The following is a 23,023-nucleotide window of genomic DNA, read 5'->3' on the forward strand; positions in this document are numbered from 1 at the left end:
TCCTGCCTCAAGCGGTTCTCCACCTCAGCCTCCCCAGTTGCTGGGAGTACAGGCATAAGCCACCATACTCGCTTCTGATTATATACTTCAAAATAGTCAATTTTATTGTATGATAGGTATATCTCAACTAAAAAAAAGAACAGGGAGAGCTGTACTGAGATGATATAATCTCCAAATGTATTAAGTGAAAAAAGAAAGGTACAGAATAGTGTGCACAATATACTATTATATTCTTTAAAAAATGTACACACATATATATACACTGTGTAGGCATAAAACCTCTAAAAAGACATGGGAAACCAGTAACATTATTTCCTAAAAGGAAGGAACCTGGGGTGCCTGGGGATAGGGTGGTCGGGAAGGGAGACCTAACTTTTCAGCGTGCTTTTTTGTACCTTTTGAACTCTGTATCGAGTACAACACTTAACTTTTTTTCTAATTTAAAGAAAGAGAAAAGGAATACTCTGTTGCTTTTTCTTTAGTTTTATTTGAAGAGATCATCTGCATTTTTTTCTGTAATAAACTTAAAAGATATCCACCCATTTTGTTAGATTTATTTATTCTTTAGCAATTTAAGTATCAAAATCACAGGTTTTGTCTCAATCCTTAATAATACTATATTCATTATATTTCAGATGTTTAGCTTTCTCATGGAGAAAAAGAAACACAGGCATAAACCTATACACTATCCACCTGCTGGTCCTGCAACATGATTTTAATCAAGTGTTACTGATACTTGAACAATTTCTATGATGTCAGCAGAGATATCAACAAGAGTGATTATAAAGTAGCTAGCCTTATAAGTCAAGAGTTATGATCTTTGATCCACTGCTCAATCCATTTCAAGATCTGATCTACATTATTTTCTAGCTCTTCTGGTTTATTACTGGGCAGCTGATGCACGATTTCTTCCTTGTAGGATGCTGTGGCTTCTTCATAAAGAACTTGAAAAATCTCACACTGAATATTGTCTGTTAGTTTCTTCTCATTATAACCCCTAGAAGGCAGGGAGGTTAACCAAACAAAAAGCAAAATAAATGGCATTAACTGGAGTTTTAGAAACATACCAGAAAACTGGACACTTTTCAATACGTGAAAAATTACAGAAATGGCCTCTTCACCTAGAGAGGAATGACTGGTACCTGTTTATATGACAGTTTCTTGACACTAGAGTTAAACTAAAGATCACGAGACCAGCATTTAGGTTTGAATTTTTCTGCCCACAATTTGTCAGCTACTCAATAAATTCCCAGTGAATTAGTAAATTAGGAAAACTCTCATAACCAAATATTCAATTCATATCAGCCAAAAAGTAGAAACAACCCAAATGTCCACAACCTGATAAATGTATTTAAAAATGATATATCCATACAATGGAATATTATTTGGCAATAAAAAGAAATGAAGTACTGGTATATGCTACAATACGAATGAACCTTGAAAACAAACTAATTGACAGGAGATAGGCATAAAAGTCCACATCCTGTATGATTTCATTTATATGAAATGTCTAGTATAGACAAATCCATAAAGATAGAAAGTAGATTATTGGTTGCCTAGGGCTGGGGAACTGAGGGTAAATGGGGAGTGACTACTACTGGGTATGGGGTTTCTTTTTGGGGTGACAAAAATTTTATTTTTTTTTGAGACAGAATCTCGCTCTGTCACCCAGGCTGGAGTGCACTGGAGTGATCTTGGCTCACTGCAACCTCTGCCTCCTGGGTTCAAGCAATTCTCTTGCTTCAGTCTCCTCAGTAGCTGGGATTACAGGAACGCGCCACCATGCCCAGCTAATTTTTGTATTCTTAGTAGAGACAGGGTTTCACCATGTTGGTCAGTCTGGTCTCCAGCTCCTGACCTCATAATCCGCCCAACTCAGCCTCCCAAAGTGCTGGAATTATAGGCATGAGCCACCGTGCCTGGCCCCAAGAGTCTCTAAAATTGGTTGTGGTAATGACTGTACAACTTTTTGATATGCTAAAAAAAACACAAATGAGCAACTGATATATACACTTACTATGTACCCACAAAACTGGAAAAAAAAACCTGAATTATCTACTTTAAATGGGTGAATGTAAATTACATTTCAATAAAGAGGATATTTTTGTTTTTAGGTTGCTTTTGAGACAGGGTCTTGCTTTGGCACCAGGCTGGAGTGCAGTGGTGCAATCACAGCTCACAGCAGCCTCAACCTCCCAGGCTCAAGCATTCCTCCCACATCAGCCTCCAAAGTAGCTGGGACCACAGGTGCATGCCACTACTCTTGGCTAAATTTTTTATTTTTATTTTTTGTAGAGACCAGGATCTTGCTATGTTGCCCAGGCTGGTCTCAAACTCCTAGGCTCAAGCAATCACCTTGCCTCAGCCTCCCAAATTGCTGGGATTACAGGTGTGAGGTATGAGCCGTCCTGCCTCCCCCTCACCACCCAACCATGCCCAGCCTAAAGCTGTTACTTTTTTATAACCTTTTCAATAGTTAAAAATACTAACTAGCTCTCTCATAGTTTTTTCATACCTTAGTCATACTTGGTATGACTTGGCTATATATGTAAAACAGTAATCTTTAAATCAAAATTTTAAATTGTCTTGATTGAAAAAAAGCATATGTACCATATAGTCCCTATTACTTCTCTGGCCCAAAACTTTTAATGGCTTTTCACTGCCTAAAAAAAAGTTTTAGGTCTAGCCCCAATTTTACTTTTTCTATGTGTATATTTGGTGCCATACTAGTCCGTGCAAGGATTTACAAGTATCCCAAACAAGAGTGGTTAGTCAGAGTTGACTATAATCAGTGAAAACCACGAATTCTGACCGCGACCTTAAGCAAAATTCTGGAGCTTTCCTTTCTGAGATTGCCCTCTAATTTCTCTAGGATCCCCATACTCCCACAGCTTTGATCAAAAGACACTGGGGAAAAAAGACTTTCCTGAAAGTTTCTCTTTACTGGTTCTTCCGCATTAAATCTGATGCTCTATTTGTGGGTTTAACTTGGGTATCTGTTAAAGACTGTGAGATGCTGGTTTATTTTGTTAGTTTTTCATAAGCTTTCCTATTCCTGATGCAGGGATAATTTGAGTGGGTAGTGTTCAGTCAGTAAGCAAAGAATATGTTAGGGGCTTGACTGTTTTCCTAGCAAAGGTTTACATCAAAAAAAAAAAAAAAAAAAAAGGCATGGCTAAATAGGGTCTCGCTCTGTCGCCCAGGCTGGAGTGCTGTAGCGCGATCTCAGCTCACTGCAAGCTCTGCGCCCCCTGCCGCCGCCCGCTGACTTCACACCATTCTCCTGGCTTAGCCTCCCGAGTAGCACCCACCACCATGCCCAGCTAATTTTGTTTTGTATTTTTAGTAGAGATGGGATTTCACCATGTTAGCCAGGATGGTCTTGAACTCCTGACCTCATGATCCGCCCACCTTGGCCTCCCAAAGTGTTGGGATTACAGGCCTGAGCCACCGCGCCTGGCCGGCTAAATTGGATTTCTACACAGTACATTTTACTCAATCAGACTGTCAGTTGAGATATCAATTTACTCAAAAAGTACTGCCCATATTTTAAAGCAGTCATATTTTCAAACAAAACCCTTTATTAGCTGGGTGCTATGACTCACTCCTGTAACCCCAGCACTTTGGGAGGCCAAGGTGGGCAGATTGCTTGAGCCCAGGAGTTTGAGACCAGCATGGGCAACATGGCGAGACTCCATCTCTACAAAAAATATAAAAATTAGCCAGGCATAGTGGCATGTACCTGTGGTCTCAGTTAGTCAGGAGGCTGAGGCACAAGAATTGCTTGAACCAGGGAGGTGGAGGTTGCAGTGAGCCGAGATCACACCACTGCCCTCCAGCGTGGGTGACAGAGCAAGACTCTGTCTCAAAACAACAATAAAAAAACCCAAAAAACAAAAACCCTTTATCATGGTACTACTGGCCAATTTCAGGAATCTGAATAAAAGTTAATATTATGCTTTAAGAATCTGATGTTTCTCCTTTCTTACCTTGTTTCAAGTCTTTCGTACAATACATTGGTATCTGTTCTCAGCACAAAAACTATATGAAACCAGCGTTCAGGGAAGAAATCACAACCATGGTAATCAACAATAACTCCACCTTCTCTCATTTGGTTATCTAACTCATCAACTACCTGCAAGAAAAGTTAAAAAAATAAAATGCTTCTTAAGAAAACTGAAGTCAACTTTCCTATGAAATTCAACAAATGCATACTTTATGAAAAAGTCATACTTACTCTGTCTTCATCTAAAATGGGACAATCATACTCTTCATCATAGCCATCATACAATTGCTCTAAAAGAGATTGAGAATTGCTTGTTGAAATAATATTTTCTAAGTAACTTTAAGTAATTTTCAATTAATTCTAGACTTTAGGAAAGGAAATGTATCATCAATTATTCTTTCAGATACAAGGGTGTGTACTAACAAAATAAATGTCATATAGACACCAAATACAAAGGAGTCATACTAACTGATAAATTGGAATTTTGTCTAGAGGGAAACTTGGATAGCAATATCTCTGAAACTGCTTTAAATATCAAAACTGAAACCAACTAAAAAGAGTGAATAGCCAACTTCAGAATTTGTGGGGTTATTAGAAGAGGACTACACTATTTTTGTTGAACTACAGATTGGTGGAAAGAGGAAATACCTGAACAGATACAAACACACTCACATACATTTAAAAGCAGATTAATGTATCAAAAGCAGTAACAGACCAGGTGTGGTGGCTTCGTGCTTGTAATCCCAGCATTTTGGCAGTATGAGGTAGGAGGATCTCTTGAGCCCAGGAGTTCAAGCCAGCCTGGGCAACATGTTGAGACCCTGTCTCTACAAAAAAAAAAAAAAAAAAAAAAAAATTAGCCAGGCATGGTGGTGCACACCTGTAGTCCCAGTTACTTGGGAGGCTGAGGTGGGAGGATTGCTTAAGGCGGAGGTTACAATGAGCTGAGATCACACCACTGTACTCCAGGCTGGGCGACAGAGTGGGACCCTGTCTCGAGAAAAAAAAAAAAAAAAAGGAAGAAAAAAGCAGCAACAGATTCTTGATTTCAGAAATGAACCCTCTGTCACTGAGCTCACATCCTCAATGGGGACTGAGAAGGGTCAGGACCCAGATGCTTCTGAATAGTATCTTTACTTCTAGATTTCCAGCATCCCAAACTGCCATTCCTCATAAAAGTCAAATAGTCTTATTTCAGAAGACAAAACAAAAATAACGTTCAAAGTTACAAGGGAGGCAAATTTAAATTTAACAGAACTTTCCAATAAATCACAGCTGGCTTTCAAAATAAGTTTTCTTTCAGGAGGTAAGACACACCCCATCTTACCCTTAGCCCCGGCCCCTAGGAGGTATTAATCTAAGGCAGGCTTAGATCATCCACTCACCATCTCTGAGAGCATGTTACATAGCAGTCTTCCCACCTCTTTCCCCTTAATATTTTGGTACAGGTTGAAATGAGGTTAAAGTGAACATAAATTCTGAAGGGACACAGGAGTAGTCTGATGGTCACTGGGGGGCACAGAAGCAGTTGTAACTCCTTGTCTTGCCTGGAGGGTCTGTGGACTGATTCTGGGCACATAAACCACCTTTCTAGCACCCTAGTGTGGCCTCTGCCTCCTTGGGCTATTGCTCACCTACCAGAAACTCTATCAACCTAAACAATTAAACTGTCTTGGTGTGAAGAAAACTGGACTGGTTAACATTTTAGAAAACAATCTAAATCCTTACTTTATACTACAAACTCCAGATGGAGCTACAAAGGAATGATTCATTTGAGTTTGTTGTTGTTGTTGTTTTTTTTTGAGACGGAGTCTTGCTGTGTTACCCAGGCTGGAGTGCAGTGGCCTGATCTTGGCTCACTGCAAGCTCCGCCTCCCGGGTTCACGCCATTCTCCTGCCTCAGCCTCCGAGTAGCTGGGATTACAGGCGTGCACCACCACGCCCGGCTAATTTTTTGTATTTTTAGTAGAGACGGGGTTTCACCGTGTTAGCCAGGATGGTCTCGATTTCCTGACCTCGTGATCCGCCCGCCTCGGCCTCCCAAAGTGCTGGGATTACAGGCTTGAGCCACCCGCGCCCGGCCATTTGAGTTTGTTGAGTGGCAGAAGAAATAAAGACTGATCCAGTCATTTAAAATGTTGACTCTCTGCTCCTTGAGAAATAATAAAATTCTAAGAAAAGTAACAGAATGGGAGAAATAACAAAGGACTGAAATGTAGATAATATAAAAGACCTTAAAACCAAAATAACAATAAATTGCTCAATAAACAAGAAAATAATTCACACAAGATGAAAAAGTAGAAAAAAATCAGTAAACACACATGAAAAGATATTGAACTTTCCTAGCTATTAAAGAGATGCAAATTAAAATGAGTCTGTATTTATGCCTGTTATATGTTCAATTCATTCAGAAATTTACACTACCATTTAATTTCTAATGGATAAAATTAGAAAATAATAAAAAATGCCAAATAAGAAAATAGTTAAATCTTGATTTACCAACTTTATAAATTATGTAATTAATTTTGTAATAATTATGTAATTAAAATTAAATATGTATTATAGTATTATAGTTAATATAGTTTTAAAAACCATGTAGTATAGACTAGACAGCAACATAAATGCTCACATATACAAGTGTAAAACATAAAAAGCAGAATTCAAAGTTGTCTTTACTAGGGATAAAGATTAGAAGAAAAAAGATTTGGAGTATTTTTCCATATACTATTTTTACAATATTGTATTTTTTTAAACAGTACCACAAAATCTAAGAATACCTATAGCTGATTCTGTACTATGTGGTAATCTTGAATAGATAAACATGGAGGTTCCTTTATATTTTAAATCTTTGCCTTTTAAAAGATGGCTCTGGCCGGGCGCGGTGGCTCATGCCTGTAATTCCAGCACTTTGTGAGGCTGAGGCGGGTGGATCACCCAAGGTCAAGAGTTGAGACCAGCCTGGCCAACATGGTGAAACCCCGTCTCTACTAAAAATACAAAAGTTAGCCAGGCGTGGTGGCGGGCGCCTGTAATCCCAGCTATTTGGGAGGCTGAGGCAGATTGCTTGAACCCGGGAGGCGGAGGTTGCAGTGAGCCGAAATCATGCCACTGCACTCCAGCCTGGGTGACAAAGCAAGACTCTGTCTCAGGAAAAAAAAAAAAAAAAAGACTTGAACCAATATATGCTGTCTAAAATAGATGTGTTAACTTTCAGGATTAAAGTCTTTATTTTATTTATTTATTTATTTATTTATTTAGACGGAGTCTCGCTCTGCCGCCCAGGATAGAGTGCGGTGGCGCGATCTCCGCTCACTGCAAGCTCCGCCTCCCGGGTTCACGCAGTTCTCCTGCCTCAGCCTCCCTAGTAGCTGGGACTACAGGTGCCCGCAACCGCACCCGGCTATTTTTTTATATTTTTAGTAGAGACGGGGTTCCACCGTGTTAGCCAGGATGGTCTCAATCTCCTGACCTTGTGATCTGCCTGCCTCGGCCTCCCAAAGTCAAGTCTTTATTTGTATACGGACAGGGTCTCAGTCTGTGGCCCAGGCTGGAGTGCAGTGGCACAATCACGGCTCACTGCAGCCTCGACCTCCTGGGCTCAAGTGATCCTCCCATCTCAGCCTCCCTTGTAGTTGGGACTACAGGCGTGTGCCGCCACACTTGGCTAATTGTTCCGTTCTTTGTAGAGGTGAATTTTTATATTTTTTATAGAGACGAGGTACTACGTTGCCCAAGCTGGTCTTGAACTCCTGGGCTCAAGTAATCCTTCTGCCTCGGCCTCCCAAAGTGCTGAGATTACAGGTGTGAGCCACCATGCCCAGACAGGATTAAAGTCTTTATACTAATGGTGAAGTGCAGAATTTCTTAAATCATGTTAATATATTATTCATTCATTCATTCATTTTTGAGACAGTCTCGCTCTGTCGCCCAGGCTGGAGTGTAGTGGTGCAATCTTGGCTCACTGCAACCTCTGCCTCCTGGGCTCAAGTGATTCTCCTGCCTCAGCCTCAGCCTCCCAAGTAGCTGGAATTACAGGTGCGTGCCATCATGCTTGGCTTTTTTTTTTTTTTTTTTTTTTTTTTGAGACCGAGTCTCGCTCTGTTGCCCAGGCTGGAGTGCAGTGGTGCCATCTGGGCTCACTGCAAGCTTCGCCTCCCGGGTTCACGCCATTCTCCTGCCTCAGTCTCCCTAGTAGTTGGGACTACAGGTGCCCACCACCATGCCTGGCTAATTATTTGTATTTTTAGTAGAGACGGGGTTTCACCGTGTCAGCCAGGATGGTCTCGATCTCCTGACCTTGTGATCCGCCTGCCTCAGCCTCCCAAAGTGCTGGGATTACAGGCGAGAGCCACCACGCCCAGCCAATTTTTAAAATAGAGATGGAGTTTCACCATTGTGACCAGGCTGGGTTCAAACTCCTGACCTCAAATGATCCGCCCGCCTCAGCCTCCCAAAGTGTTGGGATTACAGGCGTGAGCTACTGCGCCCAGCCATGTTAATGTATTTTAATAAAATAGTGTAATCTAAACTTTTACTTTTTTATTTTTGAGACAGGGTTTCACTTTGTCACCCAAGCTGGAGTGCAGTGGCACGATTTCAGCTCACTGCAGCCTCAGCCTCCTGGGTTCAGGTGATCCTCCTGTCTCAGTTCCCCCCAGTATTTGGGACTACAGGTGTGTCCCACCATGTCTGGCTAATTTTTGTACTTTTTGTAGAGAAACGGCCTCACCATGTTGCTCAGGCTGAATCGAAGCAATCTGCCCGCCTTGGCCTTCTAAAGTGCTGGGACTGCAGGCATGAGCCACCGTGCCTGGCTGTAATCCAAACTTTTAAACACTCATTCCAAAAAACATTTATCAAACACCATATACCAGTGACCTAAGGGATAATGAGCACATAATTTATAAAGTGAGCAAGTAGACAAATAATCCTTCCCTCAAAGAGTTTAAAATAAAATGGGAGAGGACAGACAAGGCACCTGGAAATATAATATTTTAATGTTACGGTTCATGGTGATATGGGAGCAATAAGGATGGGCACCTAACATAAACTTGGGATATTAAGGGAGGCTTCCTGGAGGAAGCGACCTCTAAGCATAGACTTGCAGTAGATACATTAAAAAAAAAAAAAAAACACTAGGGAAGACTCTTCTAAATAGAGAAAACAAGATATTCAAAGGTAGAGACTAGGAAGGAGCAGGCCCTTTCAAGTGAGGGAAAGTCAGAACAATGAGAAAATAAGTGGTAAGGGGTCAGGTAAGCTGAGGCCAGATCAAAAAGGGCCTTGAAGGCTGCATGAAGGAGTTTAGACTTTATCCCAAGGCCAAGGAAAATCATTAAAGGATTTTCAGCATTAAATGACATGATGAATTCCAAATTCAAAAAAATCATTTTTTTTTTTTTTAATGCAGAATGAGTTGGAAGGAACCAAATCCAGAAGCAGGGACTTCTTATCAAGTCTACCACAGATTTTTAGGTAAGTGATGATTGTAGCCTGTACCAGAGAAATGAACGGATCCTAAACTTCATTTCAAATTTCAAAAAAAGAATAAATTTTATGCTACTTTAGAAAATTTCAATTGGAAGCCAAATTTATACTTGCCTATACATAGGATCTGAAGCAAAGATCAAAAAGGTTGATTTGCTTAAATGACTGAGAAATTAGAAAATTAAATCAATTTTCTAAAGAAAGTTTTGCGGTTAAAATTCTAGGTACAGATATATTACTTTCTAAAAAAAATCAACTGTGGGACCAGAGTTAAAAAGCTTAGCATGGCGGTTTGCGCTTATAATCCCAGCACTTTCAGAGGTCAAGGTGGGAGGATCGCTTGAGCCTAGGAATTCGAGATCACCCTGGATAACACAGCAACACCTGACCTCTACCAAAAGAAAAAAAATTAGCCCAGCATGGTGGTGCCAGCCTATAGTCTCAGCTACTCTGGAGGTTGAGGTGGGAGGACTGCTTGAGGTTGGAGTGGGCCACGATTGCACCACTGTATTCCAGTTAGGGTGACATTGATTCCCTGTCTCAAAAAAAACCTTTTTTTAAATTTATTTTTATTTTTTTTATTTTGAGACAGAGTTTTACTCGTCACCCAGGCTGGAGTGCAATGGCATGATCCTGGTTCACTGCAACCTCCATCTCCTGGGTTCAAGCGATTCTCCCGCCTCAGCCTCCCAAGTAGCTGGGATTACAGGCGCTCGCCACCAAGCCTGGCTAATTTTTGTATGTTTAGTGATGGGGTTTCACCATGTTGGCCAGGCTGGTTTTGAACTCCTGACCTCAGGTGATTCGCCTGCCTCAGCCTCCCAAAGTGCTGGGTTTACAGGCGTGAGCCACTGCACCAGGCCCCACCAAAAATTTTTTTAAAGCTCATTCTTACCTTAAAAAACCTTCCCAGCTGCTGCTGTTTGTCAAACTGTAAAATCATGACATTATGTTTAACTGCCATCCTAGAACTTATATGCACTCAAGTGAAAGCTGTTCTTTAATCATATTGGGATGCTAGTTATTTTGATACTGCTGCCAATACTTAAAATTTTTATTTTCGTATTTCTTCTTTTTGAAACATATTCACCACATTTACCTCAACTCAACAAGAAGCTGGTAACGCTAAAGCAATTAAAACAAGACATTAACTGGTTTAAAGTGATTGGGTGCCTTTAAAATACCTGTTTTTGGCTGGGCGCGGTGGCTCACGCCTGTAATCCCAGCACTTTGGGAGGCCGAGGCAGGCGGATCACGAGGTCAGGAGATCGAGACCATCCTGGCTAACACGGTGAAACCCCGTCTCTACTAAAAATACAAAAAATAGCCGGGTGTGGTGGCGGGCGCCTGTAGTCCCAGCTACTCAGGCGGCTGAGGCAGGAGAATGGCATGAACCCAGGAGGCGGAGCTTGCAGTGAGCTGAGATCTCGCCACTGTACTCCAGCCTGGGCGACAGAGCGAGACTCCGTCTCAAAAATAAAATAAAATACCTGTTTTTTTATGCAAAAAGAAAAGGGCAATTAATTCTGCATAGTGAAGTTAGAAAGCTAAAGATATGACATTGGAGTTGGGCCGCTAAGGAGTTGCAAGGAAGATAAGGAAACCTACAGATAAAGAGAACAGCATGCATAAATACTCGAGGTGGAAAATTCCTAGTGTTTGAGAACAACAGGGTATAATGGCTACACTGAAGGGGACACAGGGGAATGGCTGCAGGTAAACTGTGGCCATTTTATAAAGAGTCTGCTATATTTCCTTAAGGAGGATGGACTATGTGAGTAAAAAATTCAAATCATGTCATTCTCCTTCCCTGCTTTTGAGAAAATGATAGTGTAGAAGAGGGAGGAAAGAGTTACTGAAGAGGTCAAATAAGAGATTCTAGGTAGGATTCTAGGCAAAGCACCAGTGGTCTTGATGAAATAGGGGTACTGCAGGGATGTGTTGGAGAAACCATCAAGATTTAAAGGCCAAGTGGATCTTTGTGAGAGAGTGAATGTGTATTTATATGCTTGGGAGGTAGAAATCAGAGTGGGCAAGTACAGTCAAGGATGATGTCAGAGCATGTGCTTTAAACATATTACTTTAGAGGTGTAAACATCTGGGAACTATCCACATGGTTATGTCTAATAGGTGTCTAGAAATTGGGCTGTTTTAATTGTAAATTTAAGTCATCAGCACAAGGGGAGTGAATAGTCCTGAATGAGTGAGATTACTAGTGGGAGGGGCAGAATCACAATATGACTGCAATGAAATCACGGGGGAAATGAGTGGAAGGGGAAGGATCAGAGGCAAAGATGGGGAGAGAGCAGTGTCAGAGAGGCCAATAGAGGAGTTAGTTTCCAAGGCTTCCAGCGGGAGTTGATAAGGGGAGAGAAAAATGGGATTCAGAAAAGGATAGAACAGGGATCAGCATCTTTTTTTTTTTCCTGTAAAGGGCCAGATCATAAATACCTCACACTTTGCAAGCTAGTCTTTAGCTCAGAAGTCATACAAAAACAACAGTAGCTTGCCAACCCCTAGGTTAAAGATATATCAAGATCCTAAGTGTTCAAAGCCAAGCTATGCTTTACAGTTTCTACTGGAAATGGATCCAATGTCAATATACTACTTTGTCTAGACCTATGGGTATCCTGCAGTTAGGAAGAGGCTGAAGACTGAAAAACTGCTGCCAGGAAAATTAAGGATGCTAGTAAGAGTATAAAAAATGATTGCATATAGGAAAGGATGTCAAATGAGGAGTCTTGAGACTAGGAGAATAGGGATAAGAGAAGCATTCTTATAGTCATACCACAGTAAGACTCATGGTTTTTGTTTTTGTTTTTGAGATGGAGTCTTGCTCTGTCATCCAGGCTGGAGTGCAGTGGTGTGATCTCAGCTCACTGCAAGCTCTGTCTCCCAAGCAGCTGGGACTACAGGCGCCCGCCACCACACCCAGCTAATTTTTTGTGTTTTTAGTAGAGACAGGGTTTCACCATGTTAGCCAGGATGGTCTCAACCTCCTGACCTCGTGATCTGCCCACCTCGGCCTCTCAAAGTGCTGGGATTATAGGCTTGAGCCACTGCGCCCGGCCCACAGTAAGACTCCTAATAGTTTTCTCTTTTTTTTTTTTTTTTTTTTGAGACGGAATCTGTCACCCAGGCTGGAGTACAGTGATGTGATCTCGGCTCACTGCAACCTCTGCCTCCCAGATTCAAGTGATTCTCCTGCCTCAGCCTCCCGAGTAGCTGGGATTACAGGCGCCCTCAGCAACGCTGAGCTGATTTTTTTTTTTTTTTTGAGACGGAGTCTCGCTCCGTCTTGCTTAGGCTGGAGTGCAGTGGTGTGATCTCAGGTCACTGCAGCCTCTGCCTCACAGGTTCAAGTGATTCTCTTGTCTCAGCCTCCCAAGTAGCTGGGATTACAGGGGCCCACCACCATACCTGGCTAATTTTTTGTATTTTTAGTTGAGATGGGGTTTTACCATGTTGGACAGGCTGGTCTTGAACTCCTGACCTTTAGGTGATCCACCCGCCTCGGCCTCCCAAAGTGCTGGGATTACAGGCATGAGCCACCGTGCTAGGCCAAAGTGCTGGAATTTACAGGCATGAGCCACCATGCCCGGCCAGTTTTCTTAAACTTACTTCCCCACCTAATTTTTTTTTTTTGCCTTGGTTTTGGGAGTAAAGATGACCTCTCTCAATTACTACTGCAATTCCACATGATCACTAGGATGATACTAAACTTTCAGAAATATGTTTAAAACTAGGGTTTTCTTAAAGCCTTGTTTCTTTTTTTCTGACTTTAGTGAGCATCAGAATAAGCCTCATTTCTTTACAGCAAGGTTTCTCAACCTTGTTACTAATGCCATTTTGAATCTGGTAATTGTTATTAGGGGAGACAGGGAACTGTCCTGTGAACTATAGGATCTTTAGTAGAATCCTTGGTCACTGATCACTAGATGCTAGTAGTAAACCTGGCCATCACCTCCCCCTCCATGTGACAACCCAAAACGTCTTCACACACTGCTATACCCACAAAGGGCAAAAATTACCTAGTTGAGAATCACTGCATTATAGATGATTGCCTGGTTTCCCTTAAAATATATCACCACTTGAAACAAAAATGAGGTTGGCTGCCTCAGAATATTTCCAGATATATTCAAACAAGATTTGGGTTAAAAAATCTGGGATGTCAAACTTTACAAAGTACCTCATCAGGCCAGGCGCGATGGCTAACGTGGGTAATCCCAGCACTTTTGGGAGGCGACAGTGGGAGGATCACTTGAGCCTGGGAATTAGAGACCAGTCTGGGCAACACAGTGAGGCCTTGTGTCTGTAGTCCCAGCTACTGGGGAAGCTGAAGTGGGAGGATCACTTGAGCCCCAGAGGCTGAGGTTGCAGTGAAGGGAAATTGTGCCATTGCACTCCAGCCTGGGCCACAGAGCAAGACCCTGTCTCAAACAAACAAACAAAAAAACCCCACAAAGTACCTCCATCAAACCCCATGTCAAGTCAGACCAGAAATCTTTTATCTGGCATTATAGGCGGGAAAAAAAACCCACACTTTTCCTTTAAGACTTAGATCCCATTTCATGAAATAATCTCCCTAATAACAAAGAGAATGGTTGGGACTATACACAACTGACTAAAATGGTGTTGAGTACTCGAGGTACAGAGGCTCTTGTCTGTAATCTCAGCACTTTGGGAGGCTAAGGCAGAAGGACAACTTGAGCCAAGGAATAAACCAGCCTGGGGAACAACGCCAGATCCTGTCTCTGCAAATAAAATTTTATTTTTATTTTTTTATTTTTTGAGACGGGGTCTCGCTCTGTCACCCAGGCTGGAGTGCAGTGGCCAGATCTCAGCTCACTGCAAGCTCCACCTCCCGGGTTTACGCCATTCTCCTGCCTCAGCCTCCCGAGTAGCTGGGACTACAGGCGCCTGCCACCTCACCCGGCTAGTTTTTTGTATTTTTTAGTAGAGACGGGGTTTCACCGGGTTCGCCAGGATGGTCTCGATCTCCTGACCTTGTGATCCGCCCGTCTCGGCCTCCCAAAGTGCTGGGATTACAGGCGTGAGCCACCGCGCCCAGCCCTCTGCAAATAAAATTTTAAATTAGCCAGGAAAGATGGTGTGTGCCTGTAGTCCCAGCTACAAGGGAGGCTGAGGCAGGATGATCACTTGAGCCCAGGAGTTCAAGGATGCAATGAGCTATGATCAGGCCACCACACTCCAGCCTGGGCAACAGAGCAAGACTCTGTCTTAACCAAATGAAATGGTGTGAGTACTGGTAGGAGAGGACCTAAAGAAGAGGAAGACAAGTGCCTTATACTGGATTTTCCTTGGTCTAGTGTAACCATTGCTCTCAATGCTATTAATGCTCTAATTAGCTTAGAAGTGTTAAATTAAGTGAAAGTAACATTAGAATGCATGAATGAAATTGACTATTATGTGACTCAGAAATCACTTGTCAAAATAGTGGTGTTCAACAATGAGGAACAAAACCAGATTTCATAGATATAAAACGTAAAGGCTGGGCTGGGCACAGTGGCTCATACCTATTTAATCCCAGCACTTTGGGAGGCCAAGGCGGGTGGATCACGAGGTCAGGAGATTGAGACCATCCTGACTAACGCGGTGAAATCCCATCTCTACTAAAAATACAACTTAGCTGGGCGTGGTAGTAGGCACCTGTAGTCCCAGCTACTAGGGAGGCTGAGGCGGGAGAATGGCATGAACCCGGGAGGTGGAGCTTGCAGTGAGCTGAGATTGCACCACTGCACTCCAGCCTGGGCAACAGAGTGAGACTCTGTCTCAAAAAAAAGAAAGAAAGGAAGGCCAGGTGCGGTAGCTCACACCTGTAATCCTAGTACTTTGGGAGGCCGAGGTGGGCAGATCACTTGAGGCCTGGAGTTCAAGACCAGCCTGGACAACATGGCAAACGCTCATCTCTACTAAAAATATAAAAATGAGCCAGGTGTGGTGGTGCATACCTGTAATTCCAGCTACTGGAATTACTGGGAAGCTGAGGTGTGAAGATCGCTGGAACCTGGGACATGGAGGTTGCAGTGAGCTGAGATTGTGCCACTGCACTCCAGCCTGGGCAACAGAATGAGATTCTGTTTCAGGAAATAAAATGAAATGGAAAATGAGTATTTGTATGATAGCAAATAAAGATCTAGGTTTCAGAAACTATAACCTTGATAAATTGATGTTCTTTTGGACAAAAAAATTTTAAAAATTAAAAAAATATAAACTATAACCTAATCATCAGCCCTGGATCAAAAATGAACATGATACTGGCTTATAGTATCAGGAATATGAAAAACAAAGATGCTCAAAATTAACCTGCAAAAAGAGACACTGATAAATTTTTTTTTTAAAAGTGGAGACATACTGGGAGACACTAAGGGTCCTTAATATAACCAAAGGGACAGAAAAATGGGACCTAGGAAGTTGGACAATTGAGGAAGATAATCAAAGCAGGTTAAGAATTCACTATGAATAAAAATCCTGACCAACTAGTCTCTCCAAAGAGGAGTCACGGTTATACTTCAGCAACTGAGAGAACAGATCACAAGAGTGACGTACACCAGAGATCATACTGTGATCTATATATCTGAAGACACTTGAGGTGACATTCTAGTGGTCAACAATAGACTACAGTACTGCAAGTTGCTGCAACTGTCAACTGTTACTCCCCTTGGTGACAACAGGGAGAAAATTGCTTTTAAAAACATAACTGCCAAAGCACCAACAATCAAAGTAATGAATGACAACTTTATTTCTCTTACACTTTTAAGGCTGATGAAAAACCTTCATTTCAATTGAAAAGTATGGTAACTGTATTTACTCATTAATTATTATTAAAGTTTTCTAAAACACAACTTGAAAACATCCAGCATGCATGTTTAATATCAGTACAATGAATTCAAGACCAAGTATACATGTTACATGCAGCAAAGCTAGATTACAAATTATCATAGTCATCGTCATCATCATCGTCATCATCATCATCTTCACGTTTTCTTTTCAATGCATTTGATGATTCATTGGCAGCATTTTGTGATGACACCATATTAGTGGTAATAAGAATGTTTTTGGACCCAATTAATGATGGATTAATCAGAACATTCTGAACTGCTGAGGTTGCAGGAATTGAAGCTTTTACAGCTGGAGACTGCGAAGTAGGCATCTGTACTGTAAACCTTTGACCTGTGAGGGACATGGGAGTCCCTACTTTAGTTGAAACAGACATGGTCTGTGGGGTTGGTGTGCCTAGTGTGGGAGTACTTGGTCTGCTAGTAACTGAACCAACACTTAACCGCGGGACTGTTATTCTTCCCGCAGAAGTTGATGCCTTTTTCTGTAAAGATTTCAGCCTATAGTTTGGAGCTGTTAAGCAGTATCTATCAGGTGGCAACCTAGGACCTGAATATGGCTTGATCAGTGGCAAAGGGGTTTGATTTCTTTGCCTTGCGATATCTAATAAAAAATCTCTTGGGGGAGGAGAGGTAAAAGACTGGTCAGCGCGGCACTGGATTGCCAATCGCACATCATCTGCATCAACGGTAGCTTTCTTAGCATGGCTTGAATAAATTTTTGCATCATCTAGAATTGTGGTCACATATCGGAAGGCAAACTCCAACATCTGATTTATAACTCTTGGCTCATATTCTGTAATCCCCATATCCTTCAGGATTTGTGCCATCATCTGTGCATCTTTCGGCATGCTCTTGGGAGAAGCCATCTTGCCAGACTCCATGATATCCGATGATCAGACTTTAGATCATTTGAAAAAAATATGTACATTAGATCAATCTGAAATAGTTACTTTAGTAGCAACTGTCAGGAACTTAAAAATTTTTTTAATCTATGTTAAACTGTAAAAAAATTTTTTAAATTTAAACCATATGTTTTCTTAATTTTAATGAGGCATACTTAAAATCTCTTTAATTTATTGAGTTCCTACCATGTACAAATCATTGTCAACTATAAAAAGATGAAGACACAAATAAGGGAGTGATAAAAGATTAGGGGAAAACAGGGTAAAATAAATAAAAACATCTATCATCTTAGAATATATGCAGTTGCATGCAAACCTCACACTAAGATACCACAGCATAGTCATGTCCTACACCTGAGCTCAAAACAATCTCTTTCCAGTGAGACCAATACACTCACTGTGCTCATATATATGTTCAGCAGTACCAAACCTTTGTTTGCTCAACTTGAAAACATTCTCCTTATTCACATTCTACCTCTCCGAAATCCAGTCTCTTCATAGGAGCCTTCCCAACTATTCACAAGAATTGCTAGCCATTTTCAAGGAGGAAGGGAAAATGCTCAAAATAACCAGGACATAGCATTAGACACTTAATATTTCTGTGGATTCCCTAAAAGAGTATATATTCTTTTTTTTTTTTTTTTTTTTTTGAGACGGAGTCTCGCTCTGTCGCCCAGGCTGGAGTGCAGTGGCGCCATCTCGGCTCACTGCAAGCTCCGCCTCCCGGGTTTATGCCATTCTCCTGCCTCAGCCTCCCGAGTAGCTGGGACTACAGGCGCCCGCCACCTCGCCCGGCTAATTTTTTTGTATTTTTAGTAGAGACGGGGTTTCATTGTGTTAGCCAGGATGGTCTCGATCTCCTGACCTCGTGATCCGCCCGTCTCGGCCTCCCAAAGTGCTGGGATTACAGGCAAGAGTATATATTCTTTAATGGCAATCTGTTTTTTGTACCTTCTGACAATACCCAGCACTAACACTCCACTATCAGACTTAAAACAAAACAAAACAAAACAAATCTAACACCAAAGTGTCCCTTACCTTCTCGAGCTAAATCACCAACATTAATGTATTTCAGTCCCGATTTTGACGCAAGTTCTTTGCCTAGTGTAGTTTTTCCAACCCCTGGTGTACCTGTAAGACAAGCCACAGAAAAATACTGTTTGTGAAATACTACTTATCACACTGCAGCCCACCTTGTGCCCTTCCTTTTTTTATTTCTGAGGCAGAGTCTCACCTGGCCTCTGCCCTTAAAGATCTTGATGACTGAAATGAAAAATTTCCTAATTAGCAATAACATGTAAAAAAAATTTTTTTTTTGAGACGGAATTTCGCTCTTGTCACCCAGGCTGGAGTGCAGTGGTGCGATCTTGGCTCACTGCAATCTCCACCTCCCAGGATCAAGCGAGTCTCCTGCCTCAGTCTCCTGAGTAGCTGGAATTACAGGTGCCCACCACCATGCCCAGCTAATTTTTGTATTTTTAGTAGAGACAGGGTTTCACCATATTGGCCAGGCTGGTCTCAAACTCCTAACCTCATGTCATCTGCCCGCCTAGGCCTCCTAAAGTGCTGGGATTACAGGCGTGAGCCACCATGCCTGGCCATATGTAAATCAGCATGTACTTCGATCTAATAAAAATTTTCCAAAGCTAATTGAATGTCAGAATATTACCCAGTGTATTGATTCTCCAGGGGTGGGGCTCAGCAAATTCTGACGCCAATTCAAACTGCCTGCTGCTACCATGGAACTACTCAGAATAAAATTAGCCACCTCGTGCTGGGCGCAGTGGCTCATGCCTGTAATCACTGCACTTTGGGAGGCCGAGGCGGGAAGATCATGAGGTCAGGAGATCGAGACCATCCTGGCCGACATAGTGAAACTCCATCTCTATGAAAATACAAAAATTAGCCAGGCGTGGTGGCACATGCCAGTAATCCCAGCTACTCAGGAGGCTGAGGCAGGAGAATCCCTTGAACCGGGTGGTTGGAGGATGCAGTGAGCCGAGGACGCGCCACAGCACTCCAGCGTGGTGACAGAGACTCCGTCTCCAAAAAAAAAAAAAAAAAAATTAGCCACCTCGAATCAATTACAATACTTTATTTACCTTTTTCTTCTTTTTATTTATTTTTATTTTATTTTTTGAGACGGAGTCTGGCTCTGTCGCCCAGGCTGGAGTGCGGTGGCCGGATCTCAGCTCACTGCAAGCTCCGCCTCCCGGGTTTACGCCATTCTCCTGCCTCAGCCTCCCGAGTAGCTGGGACTACAGGCGCCGCCACCTCGCCCGGCTAGTTTTTTGTATTTTTTAGTAGAGACGGGGTTTCACCGTGTTAGCCAGGATGGCCTCGATCTCCTGACCTCGTGATCCGCCCGCCTCGGCCTCCCAAAGTGCTGGGATTACAGGCTTGAGCCACCGCGCCCGGCAACCTTTTTCTTCTTTTAAAGTCAAGATATCTCTTTGTTACCCAGGCCAGAGTGCAGTGGAACTTGGCTCACTGGAGCCTCCACCTCCTGGGCTCAAATCCTATCTCAGCCTGTCCAGTAGCTAGGACCACAGGTATGCACCAACATGCCCTGGTTAATTTTTGTAGAGACGGGATTTGGCTATATTGCCTAAGCTAAGCTCAAACCCCTGAGCTCAAGCCATCCCCCCACCTCCACTTCCCAAAGTGCTGGGATTTACGGGCATGAGCTTTAATTTACAGGCTCGTTTGCTTGGCCTATTTGCTTTAATTTAAAAAGATTTAAAAACTGTTCATTGGCCAGGTGTGGTGGCTCACGCGTGTAATCCCAACAATTTGGGAGGACAAGGTGGGAGGATCACTTAAGCTCAGGAGTTCGACACCAGCCTGGCCAACATGAGACTGTCTCAAACAAAAACAAAAACAAAAACTGTTCATGTTAAAATTTAAGCAGTCTTGGCCGGGCGCGGTGGCTCAAGCCTGTAATCCCAGCACTTTGGGAGGCCGAGACGGGCGGATCACGAGGTCAGGAGATCGAGACCATCCTGGCTAACACGGTGAAACCCCGTCTCTACTAAAAAATACAAAAAACTAGCCGGGCGAGGTGGCGGGCGCCTGTAGTCCCAGCTACTCGGGAGGCTGAGACAGGAGAATGGCCCGAACCCGGGAGGCGGAGCTTGCAGTGAGCTGAGATCCGGCCACTGCACTCCAGCCTGGGCGACAGAGCGAGACTCCGTCTCAAAAAAAAAAAAAAAAAAAAAAAAAAAATTAAGCAGTCTGAAAGACACCGTATTACCTCTACTGACCCCTTGCACCCTTCCCTAGAGATAACCACTGTAAACCAGTTTCCTATACAGGTATATATTCCCAAAAAAACCCTATTTATGTTTGCATATAAATGTACATGTATGTATGTACATACTCTTTGTAATAAATACAATATATATTCCCTTGTACATAAATGACAATACTATATACATTGTTCTTTACCTTCCTCTTATGATACCTATTATAATTACATTTCAAGATCATCAAATTCATAATTTTCAGCTATTCAGGTTTAACATCCCTGAAATTAAACTTGAGCATACAGATAACAGGGATAATCCAGTTCCCTTATCTAGGAGAATAACAGCCACCCCAAGTCCACTATAATACACCAAGTCTGAAGTCTGGACTCAACATGTTTTCAATAAAATGCTCACTTTTATTGTCAAAACATTTTCAATAAAATGTTTTGACAATGACTTAATAACCAGGGCACTATGTTTGATCCATACAAAAAGATGTAAAATCTTCTGCTTAAGGAATCTAAAATGCTAAACATTATTTGTGGGGTGGTTAATCTGCATCTCTCAGAAACAGACATGTCTTGTGCGCTGCCAACAATCTTACGTTTGGGTGAATGATGTAACTGTACTGTTTCCACAGAGTCTTAATTTTTCTGTACGCTACAATAAAATCTACATGCATTAGATTTTTCCACGAATGGCCTACAATTTAATAAACGCTTTCAGGACTGAACGGCTAGCAAAAATATTCGTTGAAGTCGTTTTGCAGCATTTTAGTTCCCTTTACTGATAACACGCACCCTGAGTATGGCTTCAAAGACCCACTCCTACGCGAGAAACGACCCGAAATGCTCACTAGATGCCTTCTTTTTAAGGGGCGGGGGGAGCCTCTGATGTAACTCAACAAAAGCATACAGTAATTTCGTCACGCCACAAACATCTGAACTCATTTACCGAAATCTAATCTGAGGCGTTTATCAGAAGCAAAGGAAAAAATAAAATACGGCCCACGGAGGCCTAAGGAGTGAGGAATCCACCATTAATGGCACTACTGGGAAGCAGATATGGCCTTATTTCCCTGAAAATTTCAAAGCCTACCCTGCCAAAGAATTAACAATCCATTTTACAAACGAAATACCAGATTCCGAAAGACTAAGCGGGTTGCTAAGCAGAAGAGCTGGATCTGCCGACCTCTCTTCACCTCCCCCGGGAGCCTCGGGCCAACGGAAATAACGTTCCGCGTCCCCTCCCCCGCCTGCCGCAACGCCCGTGAGGGTCGGCTCCCGGGACGCTGACAACCGCCTCGTGGCCCTCTGCAGGCCTCCGAAGACGGCACTGAGAAACTCCTACCTGGGCGCCCGATGCCCAGAACACTCCGCGCCCCTCACCTGCCCCCGCCCATCCCCTCCCGGCCGCGCGCCCTGACCGGTGAGCAGGATGTTCGGAAGCAACATGGTCCCCGCGGCGACGGCTCCGGGCGCCTAGCTCACGTGCCCTTTGCTCTACGGGGAGGAGCCGGAAGGGGTGGGCGACAGCAAAAGCCCACGGCCCCAAGGGCCTCGAGGCCCACCGCGGCGCCCCTAGCCTGTCCCTGCGACCCAGCCGCGGCCCACTGGTTACCTGGCTTTCGATGACACATTTCCATCGCAAAGTTGGAGGGTGGGCGTAACTCGGGTCGGTACTTCGGGTCAGGCAGTGCGCTGGATGTCTAAGTAACACACTCCTTCGGAGGTCCCCGCCCTTCGCTTGCGTCGCTGATGCGCCGACCAGTCTGGAAGGTCCCCGGGAGGCCGTACCTCCGAGAGGCTCGGCGTTGAGCCCGGGTAGGGCCAGGTGGCTGCCCTTTCACGTAGGTTAGACCCCGGTCGCCTCAGCTCTTTGCCCAAAAGGGGATGCAACTCCGGGAAAGTAAGGCCGCCGCGGTTGCGGCTATATTACGTGTATGTCTTAGAGACGCGAGTCTATCTCTGCCTTCGAGCTTTCCTGGGCTCGCGTCGCTCCTCCTCCCGACCCGCCCATCCCATCTGGGGATGAGAAGATTGAGGGTGCAAAGCCCTGTCCTGCAGCGGGGATTTGCGAGCTCAACCCGGCACCCCACTGATTATAGGATTACGTTGAACGAATATTTGAGCTTGGTATACCCTGTTCACTGTGTGGGGTGGTGGTGGGTCGGCTAGGAATAGTCTTGAAGGTCTGCCTCTGACATCTCATTTCAGGAACCTGGCATCTTCAGGGACAGTTACTTGCTTTTTAAAGGAGGTAATTGTCAATCTTGTTTTCAAGGGTGAATAGAGCCCTGACCGTGACAGTAGTCTTCTTTTCTTTTGGCGGGGGGGTGCGGAGTCTCACTCTTGTCGCCCAGGCTGGAGTGCAACCTCCGCCTCCCGGGTTCAAGTGATTCTCCTGCCTTAGCCTCCGGAAGGGCTGGGATTACAGGCGCCCACCACCACGCCCGGCTAATTTTTGCATTTTTAGTAGAGATGGGGTTTCACCATGTTTTGGCCGGGCTGGTCTCGA

General features: G+C 43.3%; 3 protein-coding genes across 31 annotated transcripts in view; 1 reads left to right on the top strand and 2 right to left on the bottom strand.

Moving 5' to 3' along the window:
* Nucleotides 1-467: 467 nt before the first annotated feature.
* AK6 (adenylate kinase 6) lies at nucleotides 468-22,511 on the bottom strand. Of its 2 annotated transcripts, none has more exons than XM_045393832.2 (5): nucleotides 22,127-22,511; nucleotides 18,297-18,389; nucleotides 4,238-4,296; nucleotides 3,990-4,135; nucleotides 468-997 (listed from the first exon to the last, which is right to left on the bottom strand). In XM_045393832.2, exons 1-5 carry the CDS (start codon nucleotides 22,149-22,151, stop codon nucleotides 805-807), a joined length of 516 nt encoding a protein of 171 aa, XP_045249767.1. In that variant the 5' UTR covers nucleotides 22,152-22,511; the 3' UTR covers nucleotides 468-804. The 2 variants fall into 2 exon arrangements, with proteins under 2 accessions (XP_045249767.1, XP_045249766.1); XM_045393831.2 differs by lacking the exon at nucleotides 22,127-22,511 and adding an exon at nucleotides 21,933-21,989.
* Nucleotides 16,233-22,021, bottom strand: TAF9 (TATA-box binding protein associated factor 9). The gene is given in 3 exon segments (NM_001286228.1): nucleotides 16,233-17,254; nucleotides 18,297-18,389; nucleotides 21,933-22,021. A coding segment is annotated over 1 exon segment (795 nt). The 5' UTR covers nucleotides 17,238-17,254; nucleotides 18,297-18,389; nucleotides 21,933-22,021; the 3' UTR covers nucleotides 16,233-16,442.
* Nucleotides 22,275-23,023, top strand: part of RAD17 (RAD17 checkpoint clamp loader component) — a 47,674-nt gene continuing 46,925 nt past the window's right edge. For 9 of the 28 annotated variants that reach the window (XM_073993577.1, XM_073993587.1, XM_005557075.4 and 6 more), the window contains exons 1-2: nucleotides 22,275-22,355; nucleotides 22,723-22,765. The gene's annotated coding sequence lies outside the window, so the exon portion shown is untranslated. Of the gene's footprint in view, nucleotides 22,766-23,023 lie in introns of all 28 variants that reach the window. The other 19 variants (XM_073993584.1, XM_045393821.2, XM_005557079.4 and 16 more) reach the window with 11 other exon arrangements.

This window comes from Macaca fascicularis, chromosome 6, assembly GCF_037993035.2.
Source record: "Macaca fascicularis isolate 582-1 chromosome 6, T2T-MFA8v1.1".
Taxonomy (NCBI): Eukaryota; Metazoa; Chordata; class Mammalia; order Primates; family Cercopithecidae; genus Macaca; species Macaca fascicularis.

Excerpts from the sequence above, each read along its gene's own strand:
- AK6 (XM_045393831.2), bottom strand. The coding sequence starts at position 21,960 with ATGTTGCTTCCGAACATCCTGCTCACCG. Across the intron at positions 4,297-18,296 it reads TGGTGATTTAGCTCGAGAAG|AGCAATTGTATGATGGCTAT; the intron begins GTAAGGGACACT and ends AATCTCTTTTAG. Across the intron at positions 4,136-4,237 it reads CCATTTTAGATGAAGACAGA|GTAGTTGATGAGTTAGATAA; the intron begins GTAAGTATGACT and ends CTTTTCTTGCAG.